The sequence below is a fragment of the Chanodichthys erythropterus genome, chromosome 21, assembly GCF_024489055.1.
Source record: "Chanodichthys erythropterus isolate Z2021 chromosome 21, ASM2448905v1, whole genome shotgun sequence".
Classification (NCBI taxonomy): domain Eukaryota; kingdom Metazoa; phylum Chordata; class Actinopteri; order Cypriniformes; family Xenocyprididae; genus Chanodichthys; species Chanodichthys erythropterus.
This window is the reverse complement of record NC_090241.1, coordinates 9,865,692-9,883,985: the sequence shown is the minus strand read 5'-3', so window position 1 is coordinate 9,883,985 and position 18,294 is coordinate 9,865,692. Positions and strand designations below refer to the sequence as shown.

At 38.9% G+C, this 18,294-nt stretch overlaps 1 protein-coding gene across 3 annotated transcripts in view; it reads left to right on the top strand.

Annotated features, from left to right (window-relative positions):
* The window catches only part of sema5bb (sema domain, seven thrombospondin repeats (type 1 and type 1-like), transmembrane domain (TM) and short cytoplasmic domain, (semaphorin) 5Bb), a 79,901-nt gene that overhangs the window by 46,924 nt on the left and 14,683 nt on the right, over window positions 1-18,294 (top strand). For all 3 annotated transcript variants that reach the window (XM_067373113.1, XM_067373115.1, XM_067373114.1), the window contains 8 exons: window positions 1,551-1,613; window positions 1,751-2,063; window positions 3,027-3,312; window positions 4,110-4,245; window positions 4,374-4,581; window positions 4,753-4,960; window positions 15,432-15,549; window positions 17,493-17,677. In XM_067373113.1, the coding sequence (XP_067229214.1) occupies window positions 1,551-1,613; window positions 1,751-2,063; window positions 3,027-3,312; window positions 4,110-4,245; window positions 4,374-4,581; window positions 4,753-4,960; window positions 15,432-15,549; window positions 17,493-17,677 (1,517 nt within the window). The remainder of the gene's footprint in view (window positions 1-1,550; window positions 1,614-1,750; window positions 2,064-3,026; window positions 3,313-4,109; window positions 4,246-4,373; window positions 4,582-4,752; window positions 4,961-15,431; window positions 15,550-17,492; window positions 17,678-18,294) is intronic.

Genomic DNA, 18,294 nt, shown 5'->3' with positions numbered 1-18,294 from the left:
AATCAAAGTTCATCACAAGCAGATTTTCCACAAGCTGAGAAGGACAACACTAACATATAGAAGGTGCACACAGTGTCATTCACACACACACACTAAACACCATCATGGTAACATGCATGAAATTTTAAAAATGCAATAAACATGAATTTAACAACATTATATGTAACATAAAACCCTAATGTACATAACTGATTAGAAAAAAATGAGAAAAACTAAGAAGAAACAGTTATTTCAACGAAAATATATCAAATGTGAAGTGTCACGCAGGGAATTGTGGGAATGTCAATTTATGGTTTTTCATTGTAAATTTTACAATGAATTGTTATTTTTCACTTCCAAAAACTGTTACAGTATTTTACTGTAAAATTACATTAAATGCACCATTAGATCTATTACAGTTATTCACCGTATATAGTACGGAAACTTTCTGTTGACTATATACCAATTGACAGTTTTTCACTGCAGCATTTTTACAGTCTTTTACTGTTAAACTCACGGTCATTTTTTTACAGTGTAGGCTAGTTAAAACTAAAAATAAAACCGTAAAATAAATGTTGTTACTTGAGAAAAATTAATATTAACCGAAATAAATCAAATATAAAAACAACAACAACATTTCTCATTTAGATTAACTTAATGTCCTAAAATAACTAAAAGTAAAACTACTTTTAAAAGTAAAAATAAAAAAAAATAAAAATATAAAAGGTATATAAGTAGATGTATTTTTTTTTTAAAACAACCACTAATAAAAATGTCAAAACAACAAAATTACAAAAAAATGTAGCAAAATGAAAATGGAAAAAACAAAAACTAGCCTTTTTGTGGCAAGGAATGTTTTTATGAGTGTGTCGGTCAGTAGCGAAAGACTTTTACATTGAAAAGACTGAATTGTTGTGAACACGGAACAAGACACAGCAGACAACTGCTTTGACTAGTGCTGTCAGTCACGGGAAAACCCCTTAACTGTTAAAAGGACAAGATATTGCAGCGGACATTTAAACAGATTTTTTGCATTATTAACATAGGACTGACCTAGTTTTTGCCCATTTACTGCATCAAAATAAATTCTTTTGTCATTCAGCAAACATTTTTATCTAAAGAAATTGAGAATGATATATATATATATATTTTTTTTTTTTTTTTTTTTTTAAGAGTTGTGGTGGGCTTATTTTCATGGGAATAATTCAAATTCATTCTTAATTTCTTATAATTAAATGCTCTTGAAATGTAATATTTCTACACTACCATTTAAAGGTCTATGTTCACAACACAAGCAGGTAAACAAATAAAATATTTAATCTTTTTAGTAATTTATTTATTTATTTTCAAATGACTATTTTATGTTTTTTTTTTTTTTTTTTTTTTTTTTTTATTATTATTATTAGTATTATTAGATTTTCATCAACTCACAAACCCCCTGGTGTTCCCGTGAGAACCACAGTTTGGGAAACCCTGAGTTAAAGGATGCATGGGAATGCACAGCACAGGACTGGATGCATGTCTCAACAGCTTAACTTCTTACAGTGATGTTAATTGGCTTTTCATTGTAGGCCACAGAATGGGCCGTAGACGAGACCACCAGGAGGTCCTGCCAGAGCAAAGGAAAGACAGAGGTGAGAAGGGAAAGGTGAACCCTGGGTTGCGGGGTGTTTGGTTTAACATAAATCTCTATGAATGAATGTGTTATAGAGTGTATATGTTTATATGTGTGTGAAATAAAATATTTCTTCACTTTCTCTTCTCCTCTCAGGATGAGTGTCAGAACTATGTTCGTGTCCTCCTGTTGAACGGCAGCCGTTTGTTTACCTGTGGGACTAACGCTTTCATGCCCATCTGTACGACTCGCCCTATTACTGACATTTCGAGTGTTCTGGAGTCCATCAGCGGGGTGGCGCGCTGTCCTTATGACCCTCGACACAACTCTACAGCTATGATAACTGAGAGTGGAGAAGTCTATGCGGCCACAGTGACTGATTTCTCTAGCCGTGACCCTATAATTTACCGCAGTCTGGGGAACATGCCGCCCCTGCGGACCGCCCAGTACAACTCCAAATGGCTCAGTGGTACAGTGGGACAACACTCACACTTATCAGTGAATCTGACAAAACCTATCAAGAACATGTCCAGGTCAAATTGCATTCCAAAATCAAAATTCCCAAAGAAATGTTATTTTGCTAAAAGAAAATGAAGCCTACTTTAGGACCTTTTTTGCATTGTGACATTATTTTCATGACTCATTTTGACCTAAATTCTCATTACTGTGAATAATCATTTTTAAATTGTATATTTTTAGTAGAATTCATTGTATACATAGATATTTTTAAATAAAAACATTATATTACCTTATTGTATTTAATGCAGCAACAAAATAAATTAGAGAATTCACTAATGAAAAAAAATAAAAAAATAAAAACATTAAAAGCTAAACATCAGGTTACATGTATGTTTATGATTTAAAAATTCTGCATTAAATATTATATTACAAAATTTTTCCAGTGATAAAGATCAAATTAATGAAAATTAATAAAAATTAATAAAAATCAAATTAGCTTATTGTATTTGCTTTAATGCAACACAAAGTACTGTATTAGAAAATTCACCAATGAAAAAATAAAAAATTAAAAACTTTAATTAAACATCTAAATACTTTGTTTTAAAAGTGTTGCATTAAATATTATTTTACATTATTTTTCTACTTTGATTTAAAAAAAAACTGTATTACAGTGATAAGAATCACAATTGAGAAATTAAAATTTAAAGATTTTTGAGGGAAAATTTTGTACAAGTCTTTACATCTTAATAGTGTTATTATATTGTTAAATTTCTTTGAGTAAAATACTTATTTAACTTTTTCTTCTGATTTTGGGGTAAAATGTGACTTGGACAAGGTTTTGTGAGTTGCCCTTCTATTTATGGCTATGTATTGAAAAAAAGTGATTTGAAAGTATTATATTTTGTCATGTCAAACCATATCGCTGTCACTGAAAGTGAGATATCCAGCTTCTTCCTCCACTTTCTCTCCACAGAACCTCACTTTGTCTCTGCGTATGAGGTGGGCCGCTTCACATACCTCTTTCTTAGAGAGAACGCAGTAGAACAGGATTGTGGGAAGACTGTCTTCTCTCGTGTGGCCCGTGTGTGTCAGAATGACATTGGTGGTCGTTTTCTGCTGGAAGACACATGGACCACCTTCATGAAGGCTCGACTGAACTGTTCCCGCTCTGGAGATGTTCCCTTCTACTACCATGAGCTGCAGAGCACCTTCTACCTCCCTGAGCAAGATCTCATCTACGGAGTCTTCACCACCAATGTGTGAGTGGATTCTTCATCAGTTACTGAAATTGCAATTCATAGAAGATCAATTGCAATTTCACAAGTCCAGCACAAGCTTTGTGACAAAACATAATTACTTCTTTTACGTCACTAGTAGAACATTAGAATACAGTTAGAATGACCCTAAAAATCAAGATATCAAGATAGAGTTTGATATTAGAGTCTCATATTCATATAATATGATAAGCAATATCACAAGAGTAACGAGCACAATATCACACAAATGCTGTTTTTGTTCCAAATAGCACAAGTGCAAATGTGATATTGATTTTATACAAAAGTTAAATAAATAAGAAGTTAATATTGTGTTATATTTTAGACACAATATTGTCTGTTTTTGTTATTGCCTCAAGTTTGCCAATGAAAATATTACAGAGCAACACACAGCAGTGTTTCGTTTCTGAATGATGAATGAGTCCACGTTTTGATATATATGATGTACTGTATATGAAAATATATACATAAATACACTATATACACACTACACATTTTGGGATAGTAAGTTTTTTTAAATGAAATTAATACTTTCATTAAATTGATGAAAAGTGGCATTATTCATATATTCAAAAGATTAGACACAATATTACTGTTTTACTGCATTTTTGATCACATAAAAGCATAAGAGATTTAAAAAATATTCAGAAAAGTTCAAAAACATAAAAAAATCGTACTGACCCTAAACTTTTAATTGGTAATGTTTTTCTATTTAAGATTTTTAATGTAGAATTTACAGCTCTGCACAATCCTTCACTTCCCTTTCTCGTTTCTCTTCACAGGAACAGCATTGCTGCATCAGCAGTGTGTGCGTTTAACCTCAGTGCCATTACACAGGCCTTTAACGGACCTTTTCGTTATCAGGAGAACCCTCGGACCAGCTGGCTTTCCACTCCCAATCCCATCCCAAATTTTCAGGTGAAGGAAATTAACTGCTGCAGCATTTTTCCTTGAAGCCAACTTACAATTTTATTCAAGACTTCTGGCACCATATACAGTAGTCAATTAGTTTTTTTCCTCTAACATCCTCTTTTTTTTTCTGCCAGTGTGGGACAGTAAATGATTCGGGTCCAGGCGGCAATCTAACAGAGCGTAGTCTTCAAGACGCTCAGCGGCTCTTCCTCATGAGCGAAGTGGTTCAGCCCATTTCCACAGATCCTCTGGTCATGCAAGACAACATCCGTTACTCCAGACTGGCTGTGGACATTGTTCAGGGGAGGGACACGCTCTACCACGTCATGTACATCGGCACAGGTCAGGGAGGCAAAGAAATCTGACATGCATGCTTTTAAAAAAAAACAGCATCCCATGCTAGTCCCAGCATGCTAAACATACCTTATACTGGTGATGCTGGATTTTTCAGCAGGGATGTTTAGAAATACTTGCGCTTCTAATCATAGCTGTTTTCTTTCATTGACCAATCAGAGCATGGCACCATCATTAAGGCCTTGTCCACAAATAATAAGAGTCTGCGTGGATGTTATTTGGAGGAGATGAACATTCTCCCAGAAAACAAGCAGGAGCCAATCCTAAACCTGCAGATTCTGCACAGCGATAGGTCTCTTTTCGTGGGACTTCCCAGCAGAGTGTTGAAGATCCCTCTGGAGAGATGCTCCAACTACAAAACTGAACAGTGAGTCTCACACATGCACACACTAAGACTATACCCCCAATTCCAGAAAAGTTGGGACATTTTGTAAATGTAATAAAATCAAGAATTTGTGAATTGTTTTCATTGGCAAAATTAATTGTGTTTTGTAAATATAAACAAATTTTGATTTTGATGGCTGTAACACACTCCAAAAAAGTGAAAAGACATCTGTTGAATGTGCGTGACCTTCTAAGCCTCAGATGGCATTACATGAGAAATCGTCATGCTACTGTGTTAGCCACATGTGCTCATGTGTACTTTGGAAAACTGTTGTCACTTAACACAGTCTGCCACCACATCAAGAAATGCAACTCGAATCTTTGTTACGCAAGGAGAAAGTTATGCATCTGGTCAATGCAGAGATGCTCATCTCAGATGGTCTAAAAGAAAGTGGAAATGTGTGCTGTGGTCAGATGAATCTACGTTCCCTTTCGATACTTCACTCGTACTGCATATGGGGAAAAGTCTCCCTTTTTCCCCCGTTACTGAAGCCTTTTTCAATAACGCAGTGTAACTGCACCGTCATTGGTTCACTCATAGACAAGCTGTTGAACCAATGACGGCGCGGCATAGCTGCGCGATTTATGGCGACAGAGCGCGCAAACTTTCCCGCCGAAAGGGGCGGGGAAAGGGGCTATATAGGGCTATATATAAGGCGCGCTCGCTGGATCCTCATGCCCGCACAGACAGAGCGCGCAAACTTTCCCGCCGAAAGGGGCGGGGAAAGGGGCTATATAGGGCTATATATAAGGCGCGCTCGCTGGATCCTCATGCCCGCACTGCGAGTGCATGAGCGCGGCTTCTCTGCACTCGCGGGTCGCCTTCTTCACTGAAGGCGATCTCGACGCTCGCGCCCTCCCGTCTCCTTCCTCCCGCGAGCCGGCGAGGAAGAGACAGCGGGGTAGAGCGGTTCAGCGCCCGGAGTTGTGTGAGCTCATGTCGGCCCAGCCCCCGCGTGCCTCGCCTTCTCCCACCAGAGAACACTCGCCCGTCATGTTCTCCCATCCTAAGCAGCGTCCCTCTGCAGATGCGAGCGACATCGTCTCATTCGGCAGATCAGATGAAGAGCCGCTCGACGACTCTATGTCCCTCGCGGCCTCTGAAATGGAAGGATGGGTTGGTGAGTCGGACGACCCCGCCCCCGCCTCCTCTGGAGCCCATTGATCACAGCCCGGGTATGGAATGCCGAACTCTTCCGCATCCTATCCAAAGCTGTGGAAGAGCTAGACCTCGAATGGGCCCCACCTGAGGAGCCATCACGAGGAGCTTACCAAGTCGTGGCGCGCCCCCTACTCTGCCCACCTTCACACGACTCACCGGTCAGCCCTCACGACTGTGGATGGTTCAGAAGAAAAGGGCTACGAGCATCTACCGCCCCTGGATGAAGCAGTGGCAGCTCACCTCTGTCCTCCCGCGGCTGTGGGCTGGAAAATTAAGAGGGCCCTACCTTCTAAGCCCTGCAGTGCCACCTCTGCTCTGGCTGGAAGAGCATACACCTCCGCAGGCCAGGCGGCTTCAGCGCTCCACACCATGGCTATCTTCCAGGTGTTTCAAGCCAAACTCCTCCGCTCCCTGGATGAGTCTGGTATCAATGTACCCGCCTTCAAGGACCTTCGCAGCACCACTGATTTAGCCCTGCGGGCCACGAAGTCCACAGCCCAGGCCATTGGTCGCTCCGTGGCCAGCCTGGTTGTGCTTGAGCGCCATCTCTGGCTCAATCTGATGGAAATTAAAGATCTGGATAAGATGGCCTTCATGGACGCCCCGGTCTCCCCTTCTAGTCTTTTTGGGCCAGCGGTAGAGGGCTTCACCGAGTGATTTCACTGTGGCACAGAAATCATCTCAGGCCATGAGACGTTTCCTGCCCAAGCACTCCAGCTCTGTGTCTGCTTCGAGCCGCCCCAGGCCTGCACCGGCTAAGCAGAGCAAGCCCTGCTCCCTCTACCTCTCAAGCAGCGCTGCCTAAGGAGCATCGCCAGCACCCTCGCCCTGCAAAGCGCCAGGCTTCTTTTCCAAGACGTCAGGGACCCCGGCCCAAGATTGTGCTGGACCCGGTGACTCCGAAGTCGTCCTGATCTGCCAGGAAGGAAGAGGATGGGGGAATGTCTTGTTGCGACCGGACCACCCCAAAAGCTCCCTCGTGCAATCTCCCCTCCGCCGCGTTTAACTCCGGGCTTGGGAGAAATACTATGTGTTCAAACTGGGCCCACAGATGTTGCGTCCACACAAAACGCAGTTTTCACGGCGAACACATTTTTACCTCCTCTAAAAGAGAGCAAATTTCCTCTTCCACTCTTCTCGATGTACGGCCCCCTACCCAGCGGCCTGTCATCAGACACCTGGCAGGCCATCCCCGGAGTGTCAAGTTGGGTCTTAGGGATCATTACGCAGGGCTACTCATTCCAGTTCGTACGAAGGCCCCCACGCTTCGGCGGGGTGCTTCAAACCTCAGTGAACTCGGAGGACGTGTGCGCCGAGGTCATGGCTTTGCTGAGGAAAGGAGCTATAGAGATAGTCTCCCCCTCAGAGAGCGAGTTTGGCTTTTACAGCCATTATTTTCTGGTCCCCAAAAAGGATGGCGGTCTCAGACCCATCCTAGATCTCAGGCTCCCTCATGAGACGGAAGTTCAAAATGCTGACACTGAAGCAGATCCTCGCACAGATTTGTCACGAGGACTGGTTCTGCTCACTGGATCTGAAAGATGCATACTTTCACATCCAGATAGCCCCCCATAACAGACGATTCTTGAGATTCGCATTCGAGGGGGTGGCATACCAATATACGGTTCTGCCCTTCGGGCTGTCTCTGGCTCCCCGCACCTTTACCAAGTGCATGAACAAGGCGCTTTCCCCTCTGAGACAGACAGGAATCCGGGTTCTGAATTATCTCGACGATTGGCTCATATTGGCCCATTCGCGAGTCCCACAGATCCGTGCTCCTCAGCCATTTACAATGCCTGGGTCTCAGGGTCAACCTGGCCAAAAGCTCGCTGCTCCCCAGCCAACGTATATCGTTCCTGGGGGCAGTTTTCGACTCAGTCCACATGACGGCAGTGGTCTCACCAGAACGCACTCTGGCAATTCAGCAGCTTGTGGCCTCCATCAAGAACAAAGCCTATCTTCCTCTGAAGCTTTTCCAGAGGCTGTTAGGGCTGATGGCTTCCGCCTCCCCAGTTCTACAGCTCGGCCTTCTTCGGATGTGGCCTCTGCAGTACTGGCTGAAGTTCCGGGTCCCTCCACACGCCTGGCGGCATGGCCGCTTGTGTCTCAAGGTCAGTCAGCGCTGTCTTTCAGCCCTGAAACCTTGGATGAACCCTGCTTAGTTCAGTCTCAGAGTACCCCTACAGGCGGTATCACGAAGGACGGTGCTCTCGACAGACGCATCCAACTCAGGTTGGGACGCTCTTTGCGAGGGCAGACCGGCCTTCGGCTCGTGGTCCCACGAGGAGAGCCATCTCCATATCAACTGCCTCGAAATGCTAGCAGTGTTGACAAGTAAAAATAATTTTCTTGTTTTTAGGAAAAATAAGTTAAAATTGAGTGAGTTTTTCCTTAAAACAAGCAAAATAATCTGCCAATGGGGTAAGCAAAATAATCTTAATCCAAACTGAAAACAAGATTATATATCTTATTTTTGGTTTGAAATAAGATTATTTTGCTTACCCCATTGGCAGATTATTTTGCTTGTTTTAAGGAAAAACTCACTCAATTTTGACTTATTTTTCCTGTAAACAAGAAAATATTTTTTACTTGTCAAGAAAATGCTTCTTGATTCAAGAACTTTAAGATATTTTGACTAGAAACAAGACAAAAACTCTAAGTAAGAACAGCATTTTTTGCAGGGTGTCATGATATAGGGGTGCATGGGTGACTTGCATATGTTCCATTGACGTGGTGGTGTATACTGGGACATATACTGCCATCGAGATGACATCTTTCCTGGGAAGCAAGACAATGTCAGGCCTCATTCTGCACTTTCTACATCAGAGTGGTTTCTTAGACACTCTACACCGTAGAGTAGATGTGCTTGACTGCCTGCCTGCAATCCAGATTGGTCTCCTATTGAAAATGTATGGCACATCATGAAAAGGAGAATCAGACAATGACGATCACAGACTGTTGAGCAGCTGTCTTGTATCAATTAAATTTGGCAAAAATTCCACATGCAAAACTGCAACAATTACTATTTTCAATTCCCAAATGATTTAAAAAGTATAATAAAAGGAAAGGTGATGTGACACATTGGTAAACATGCCTCTGTCTTATCTCTTTTGCAGTGTGTTGCAATCATCAAAATCAAAATTTGTTTATATTTACAATATACAATTAAGTTGGTCATTGAAAACCTTGAAAATCTTTACTTTTGTCAGTTAAATAGAGGTTTAAGAGAATTAACAAATCACAGATTCTTGATTTTATACTTTTAAAAAAAATGTCCCAACTTTTCTGGAATTTGGGTTGTAAATTGCACAAAATTATTGACACAGACCTCATGTTTAATATGATTGTTTCATCCTTACATTCACTACAATACAATATATTGTTAGTCTCAAGAGTATTTACATTAGACAATAAATATGTGGGTCCGATTTTGTAATAGATTGTCCTAATGGATTGGTGGTAGAGTTTTTGTTCAGCGTGGCAGAGGTTCTGGGTTCTAATCCGCCCTGTTTTGTGATTTCACCAGAACAAGTCTCCACAACATTAAGTGATAGATTGAAGCACTCGTCCGTGTGAAAACTGCACGGTGTGCACAAGCGCCAAGAGAACACTGTTTGCACCACTGATAACAGTGGCAATGAGCACTCAACATGATTTCAAAAACAACATAACATCCAGATCGCCTTATTATTTAACACAAACGAACTAATTGCTATTCAACTAGAGATGTTTCTTTTGTATTAGATACATCCGTGCTGCTAGATGTTTCAAAAAGTTTTGGGGACAATTTCGACCCTGGAAAAAAGTGATGGGGACATGTCCCACCCATCCCACCCACAAATTACGCCTATGGTTTTAGTAGTCAACTAGGCTTTCTGAATAATAATAACTCAGTGTATACTTTGTTTTTTAGAGTCTCTTCTGCTCACCAAAGCTGCATTTATTTGATTTATTTTGAAAAATCTGTAATATTGTGAAATATTTTTACAATTTAAAATAACTGTTTTCTATGTGAATATATTTTAAAATATAATTTATCATAATAAATAAGATGGTTTGTTCCTGTCCTTGATTCTGATTGGTCAATAGCTGTGTTTTATTTATGATAAAACACAGTTATGTCCGCTTCACCCAACGGTTCTGTGTATCACTACACAAGACTCTTAGCAACCACTCTTAGCAACCACTCTTAGCAACGTAAACTGTATGTTCTCAATTGATATTGTTCATTGAAGCTTACTGTATTATGTAGAAGAGTATTGTGAGAAAAAGATTGATTAGCGAGTTTATTACCTGCATTCAGATTTAGCATTTTCCTTTAGGTCAGTCCTTTGTTCATAATAAAAAAAATCTGTTTAAATGTCCGAAGTATTATCTTGTTCTTTTAACAGTTAAGGGGTTTTCCAGTGACTGACAGCACTAGTCAAAGCATTTGTCAGTTGCATCTTGTTCCGTTTTCATAAAGACAGTCTTTGCTGCCATCTAATGGCGTGAAAATGTAACTTCTGTTGCTGTTCACGGGTCAGGGACTATTTTTTCTGGTGGAAGGAAAGCTTTTAGAAAAAGTTTACTTCATGAAAGTTGCATTGATGCATATTTTTGGCTTTAATATTTATATTGTGTGGTAACCGTTTTATAAAAGCAATAAGGTACTCGAGGCTAGTGCTGTGTTGTGAATAAGTCACGACTTAAGTCATGAATAAGTCGTGACTTATTCACGATACAGCACAGTGCCTTATTGCTTACTTATCAGTTGTATGTCTGTTAACATTAGTTAATGCACTTTGAACTAACATGAACATGGACATTTTATTAACTAACATTAACAAAGGTTAATAATAGCCATAAAAATATATTGCTCATTGTTAATTCATGTTAGTTAATGCATGAGACCAAAAACATACTGATTTGTTGAATGGCTTATGAATCACCAGAAGTATAATAGGCTACTGGTAGATTCAAAAAATGTCTGCAAATGATTTATTTGGTGCTGAATGCACCAAGATGTTTGACTCCAACATCATGTGAAATAATTGCATTAACTTCTTCAGAACATTGTGATTGCTTTGACTGAAACTCTTTGACAACAGACTCATGAAGTCAGAGCATCCTAACCTTGAACATGATGGAACTTTTACAGTCACATAGAACTCATTTGCCGTCATTTTGACCTGTTCACATGACATCTAAACGAACAATTGCTGTTAAATAACAGCAAAGGTTGATTACGGAACATATCCTTCCGAGCTTCTAATGCCCTTGAAGTCAGACAGGAAGTGGAGCTCAAGGAGATGAAGTGAATGACAGTACTTATGAGCAGTCAGAGATATTATCTCATAAATTTTTCACCACTGGCCAAGAGGCAGATGAATGATGATCTAGGTCATTTAAAAAATTGCTGCATCGTGTTCTCCATCACTGCTAAGAATAGAACACCTATAAATTGTCGAACATCATTAAAAATATATAATGCATGCATCACACCTCACAGGAAATGACTGCATTTACATTACAGATCTAATTAGAAATCAGATCCATAAAGTAATGGCCTCCTTCTAGACTCCACATGGATGAATTGGGCTTCTGAGCTGGATTTTGTAAGGCCTTTGTGTGATTTTTGCACCCCAAATTAAATTAAACATGTGGAATTGAGTTATAAAATCAAGCAAAACATTTTTTTTCCAATCTGCTAAAGGCCTTGAAGCTTCAATGTAGCATGTCACCATATTTAAAATACACCATGTTACATCAGAGAAGTTTAAAAAGGTTTGTTTTTCGCATTAATCCAGCATGAGGTTTTCCACATGATCTGTCAGTTTAGTAGCATGTGTGTGCTTATAATTTGAGGGTGGCGGTGATTACTTTAGAGGCAGAAGAGAGTCATAATGCGAGGACCGTGATGCCTTGGACTCTCTCCCTAAATTCCTGCCGCAGATGTTGTTGTACAACACTCAGAGGTACACAAGACAGACACATTTGATATTAGAAGCTGTTTCTGGACGTGATGAAACTGTGTTTGTGAAGCCACTCAGTGTTTAGCATGCCGATGCGATGGAAAGTCATTTCATTACAGATTCTTCCCCATGCACATGTAGATACAGGTGGCAGAAGGTCAGATCTCACAAGATTGTTGCAAATAACTCTAATTATTTTATACCAGTTTTCATCTATAGAGTCTGATTGAGCTGCAAGTGTTTAGTCATGTCATTATAATTTTATATAACCTTTAATTTATGTAAATGCATTCTCTGTATGGCTTTTAGCATCTCCAGCACAATTTGCAGTTTTCTCATGTTGCCGGTGTGTAGTAAATGGATGTTCAATTTGTTAGTAGAAGGCTGATACACATTATGTTTGATTTTGGGGCAAAATATGACTGTATCTTTCAAAAGTTTATGGTCGGTAAGAATTTGTAATGTTTTTGAAAGTCTCTTCTGCTCACAAAGGCTGCATTCAGTTGATTAAAAATACAGTAAAAACAGTAATATTAAGAGATATTATTCAAATTTAAAAGAATTGATTTTGGGGCAAAATATGACTGTATCTTTCAAAAGTTTATGGTCGGTAAGAATTTGTAATGTTTTTGAAAGTCTCTTCTGCTCACAAAGGCTGCATTCAGTTGATTAAAAATACAGTAAAAACAGTAATATTAAGAGATATTATTCAAATTTAAAAGAATTGTTTTCTAATTTAATATATTTTAAAATGTCATTTATTCCCATCATGCAAAGCTGAATTTTCAGCATCATTCCTCCAGTCTTTAGTCACATGATCCTACAGAAATCATTGTAATATGCTGATTTTCTGCATATTTCTGCTCAAGAAACATTTCTGATTATTATCATTGTTGAAAACAGTGAAACGTGATACATTTCAGGCCCAACTTTTTTTTTTTGAAAAATAAATCTTTTGTAGCATTATGAATACATTTACTGTTACTTTTGATCAATTTATTGCATCCTTGCTGTATAAAAGTGTTAATTTCTTTAAAAAAAATCTTTCTGATTTCAGACTTTTGCAAGGTAGTGTATATACAGGTGCTGGTCATATAATTAGAATATCATCAAAAAGTTTATTTATTTCACTAATTCCATTCAAAAAGTGAAACTTGTATATTAAATTAATTCATTACACACAGACTGATATATTTCAAATGTTTATTTCTTTTTATTTTGAGGATTATAACTGACAACTAAGGAAAATCCCAAATTCAGTATTATTAGAATTAGAATTAAATTAGAATATTACTTAAGACCAATACAAAGAAAGGATTTTTAGAAATCTTGGCCGAGTGAAAAGTATGAACATGAAAAGTATGAGCATGTACAGCACTCAATACTTAGTTGGGGCTCCTTTTGCCTGAATTACTGCAGCAATGCAGCGTGGCATGGAGTCGATCAGTCTGTGGCACTGCTCAGGTGTTATGAGAGCCCAGGTTGCTCTGATAGTGGCCTTCAGCTCTTCTGCATTGTTGGATCTGGCATATCGCATCTTCCTCTTCACAATACCCCATAGATTTTCTATGGGGTTAAGGTCAGGCGAGTTTGCTGGCCAGTTAAGAACAGGGATACCATGGTCCTTAAACCAGGTACTGGTAGCTTTGGCACTGTGTGCAGGTGCCAAGTCCTGTTGGAAAATGAAATCTGCATCACCATAAAGTCAGCAGCAGGAAGCATGAAGTGCTCTAAAACTTCCTGGTATACGGCTGTGTTGACCTTGGACCTCAGAAAACACAGTGGACCAACACCAGCAGATGGCATGGCACCCCAAACCATCACTGACTGTGGAAACTTTACACTGGACCTCAAGCAACGTGGATTGTGTGCCTCTCCTCTCTTCCTCCAGACTCTGGGACCCTGATTTCCAAAGGAAATGCAAAATTTACTTTCATCAGAGAACATAACTTTGGACCACTCAGCAGCAGTCCAGTCCTTTTTGTCTTTAGACGCTTCTGACGCTGTATATTGTTCAAGAGTGGCTTGACACAAGGAATGCGACAGCTGAAACCCATGTCTTGCATATGTCTGTGCGTAGTGGTTTTTTACGCACTGACTCCAGCTGCAGTCCACTCTTTGTGAATCTCCTCCACATTTTTGAATGGGTTTTGTTTCACAATCCTCTCCAGGGTGCGGTTATCCCTATTGCTTGTACACTTTTTTTCTACCACATCTTTTCCTTCCCTTCGCCTCTCTATTAATGCGCTTGGACACAGAGCTCTGTGAACAGCCTGTCTTGCCCTCCTTGTGCAAGGTGTCAATGGTCGTCTTTTGGACAACTGTCAAGTCAGCAGTCTTCCCCATCATTGTGTAGCCTACAGAACTAGACTGAGAGACCATTTAAAGGCCTTTGCAGGTGTTTTGAGTTAATTAGCTGATTAGAGTGTGGCACCAGGTCTCTTCAATATTGAACCTTTTCACAATATTCTAATTTTCTGAGATAATGAATTTGGAATTTTCCTTAGTTGTCAGATAATCATCAAAATTAAAAGAAATAAACATTTGAAATATATCAGTCTGTGTGTAATGAATGAATATAACATACAAGTTTCACTTTTTGAATGGAATTAGTGAAATAAATCAACTTTTTGATGATATTCTAATTATATGACCAGCACCTTTATGACTGTATGCATGTGCTGGAATTTTACTGGTAACGTACATTGTTTGCTTTTTATACTTTACAGTATGTCCTTCTTAAGAATGATGCATTATTAAAATAATGAAACATGCTTCTGAATTAATAACACTGTCTCACTCCATTGAACCTAAAGGACACAAGGAGAAAAGGACAAGTCTGTTAGCTGTAATAAATCACCGGAGGTGCAGAGCAGGATTTGATTCTTGTTGTGTCTTCTCTATAGTTACTGTCAGATCATATCATGTTTTGATCAGATGCATAGGTTATATTTACCCTTCAGCTTAATCTCTGACTTAGATCTCGACAATATAAGTGATGTTAAGATTATAGACAAAATTTGCCAAACCTTCACTATAGATTCAGTGTTCACTATCTGAGCGTCATCCAGCATTAGTAAGAAGGACAGAATTTTAATAATTAATTAATATAATGTAATTTACTTGTTTATGGAATATCATGCTTGAATTGCACTGATATTTATTCCACATTATTAAGCTGTGCTGTATCCTGTAGAATTAAATTGTAGCCCAATCTCTCTTTCTCTCTTTTTTCTCTCTTGTTAAGTTCTCATGACATACTCTTCATGGCTTTATGGTGGTACTTATTAAGATGTTGTCATTGATTTGTGACTATTTGTATCTGTGTTTTTCCGCAGGGATTGTCTGGGCGCCAGGGATCCGTACTGCGGTTGGGACCGGAAAGAGAAGCGCTGTACGACGATTGAGGACAGTTCCAACATGAGCCAGTGGAGCCAAGACATCACAAAGTGCCCTGTAAGACACACTTTTTTAGCCAATATCTCACAGAAAACAAAAATGACATCTCTTTAATATATCAGGTGTTTCTTCTAGACAGCAACCAGATTAAATTGTGTAAATCAGCGGTTATTAAACTTTTTTGGTAGGATGACAGGATAGTTTTTGTAATACTTCTGTTATACAGATCGTTACTTAGATAATTATGTTGATACTCTGTTCTATTCTATTCTATTCTGCTGTATAATGTTCTGCTGTATAATGTTGTGCTGTATTATGTTCTGCTGTATTATGTCCTGTTCTGTTCTTTTCTATACTGTTTTATTCTATTCTGTATTGTTCTATTCTATACTTATATTATTTTCTATTCTATTCTATTCTATTCTATTCTATTCTATTCTATTATAATGTTCGATTCTCTTCTGTTCTGTTGTATTATGTTTTATTCTGTTCTATACTGTTCTGTTCTGTTCTATTCTGTATTCATTATTTTCTGTTTTGTTCTAATCCATCCTGTTCTGTTCTATAATACTGTTCTATTCTATCCTATTCTATTGTTATGTTTCGGTTCTATTCTATTCTAATATGATCTATTCTGTTCTGTATTCTGTTCTATTCTATACTCTTTTATTCTTTTCTGATCTATTCAATTATCTTCTGTTCTGCTGTATTATGTTCTATTCTGTTCTGTTCTTTTCTATACTGTTCCATTCTATTCTGTATTCTGTTCTATTCTATACTCTTTTCTTATTTTCTGTTTTGTTCTATTCCATTCAATTCTGTTATGTTTTGGTTATATTCTGTACTCTTTCCTTATTTTCTGTTTTGTTCTATTCTATTCTATCCTATTCTTTTCTATTCTGTTATGTTATGTTATGGCTCCATTATATTCTGTTCTGTTCTGTTTCTATTCTATTCTATTCTATTCTATTCTATTCTATTCTATTCTATTCTATTCTATTCTATTCTATTCTATTCTATTCTATTCTGCAAAGATTATGTTTTCACCTCAGAGCTTCTGAAGTCCAGATTCTGACTTTCTTTCTTTGAGTACACCAAAGAAGAATTCAATTTGTGATGAAGCGCTTGTTGGTTAACCCAGCTGATCCAGATGCTCCATCTGACAGTGTCAATTACACGCTGGTGTTCTGCACGATGACTGGCCAATGTCACTCCTGTTCCCTCTTGACACTTCATTAGGTCCATAATTAGACATCACAAATTTCCTATTATCTTTGATGGTTGATATCCTCAGAGGAGCAATAATAAACAAATCTCGTTTTCTACAACACTATGGAAGCTTTGGCTTCGTCCCAAGTTGTATACTTATACTATGCACTTAAAGTATTTTCTATCATGCTAATAGGCAATACCCACTGTTTCCATAGTAACATATGATAGTTAGTGTGTGTTTTCCCAAACATTTGTAGAATGTCTGTTGGCTGCAGTGCAGAAATCATTTCTAGAGTTCCTTTTGGTGTCCTGCCAGGAGACCATCTATGGGAAAAGCCGGATTCCACCAAAGCATTTTTTACTTCACACACAATAATAATCTTTTACATTGTAATCCTTTTATTTTTAATATTTGGCATGATTGTGTGCTGCTGTGCATCCCTGTGTGTGAAATAAGCAGAGTGTACGAGCGTTGTGCACCCGCCTATAGGTGCATTTTAAAATAACACGCTCTTTAAATAACAAAACAAATATTGCGCCATTGACTTTAGACAAGGTTTCAGTTGGTCAATGGCGCAGTCGTTTTCAGTTGCCTCAAAATAGTAACGCACCAACAATGCGCCTGAACACACCTCATTTCCAGACCAGCACGCCCATGGGTGAACAGATGGGCACAAATGAATTTGCTATTTAAACACCATGGCACAGGTCTTGAAAATGATAACTGTGTTGGGCTGAAGCTAGCAAAAACACTTGCGTCTTAAGAACGTTTGCATTTAAATTTGTAGGAGCGGAACCTTACCCAAGATGGTGGCTTTGGCCATTGGTCACCATGGCAGGCTTGTAACCATGATGACGGAGGGGAAGGCACCAGCACATGTCAGTGTCGCACTCGGTCCTGTGATAACCCTCGACCACAGTGTGGAGGGATGAAGTGTGTCGGAGCCAATATAGAGGTGGCCAACTGCTCCAGGTACACTTACAGTATTACCACATATCTTTTCCTTACAATGACCACGATAGTGACCACGCTTAAAATGAAAAAAGCCAAAAAATGATAAAACACAAAACCTCAGAATGCCGACTCATTATTGGCAGGCTCCTGCGTCAGCATCACATCCATGTGTTGTGCTGCTCACGTGAACAGCGTCGACCAATACTAAGCCGGTGTTCTGACATAGTACACTGAAGCCTGCACTGTCTTTACAATGTAAACTGCGTAGGAGAGTGACAGGGGAGAGATAAAATTGTTGAATAAAGTCATTATTTTTGTTTTTACGCAGAAAAAGTATTCTTGTCGCTCAATAAGATTAAGGTTGAACCACTGTAGTCACGTTGACTGTTTTAACTATGTTTTTACTACTTTTCTGGACCTTGAATGTGCTAATTATGTTGCTTTCTACTGGGAATAAAAAAACCTCTAGGATTTCATCAAAAATATCTTAATTTGTGTTCCGAAGATGAACGAAGGTCTTACGGGTGTAGAACGACATGAGGGTGAGCAATAAATGACGGAAATTTGAGGCAAAGAGAAATGAAGGCAGAGAGTAGCCTATTGTTTATTTTGTAAACTGTCCAAAGATAGCCTAC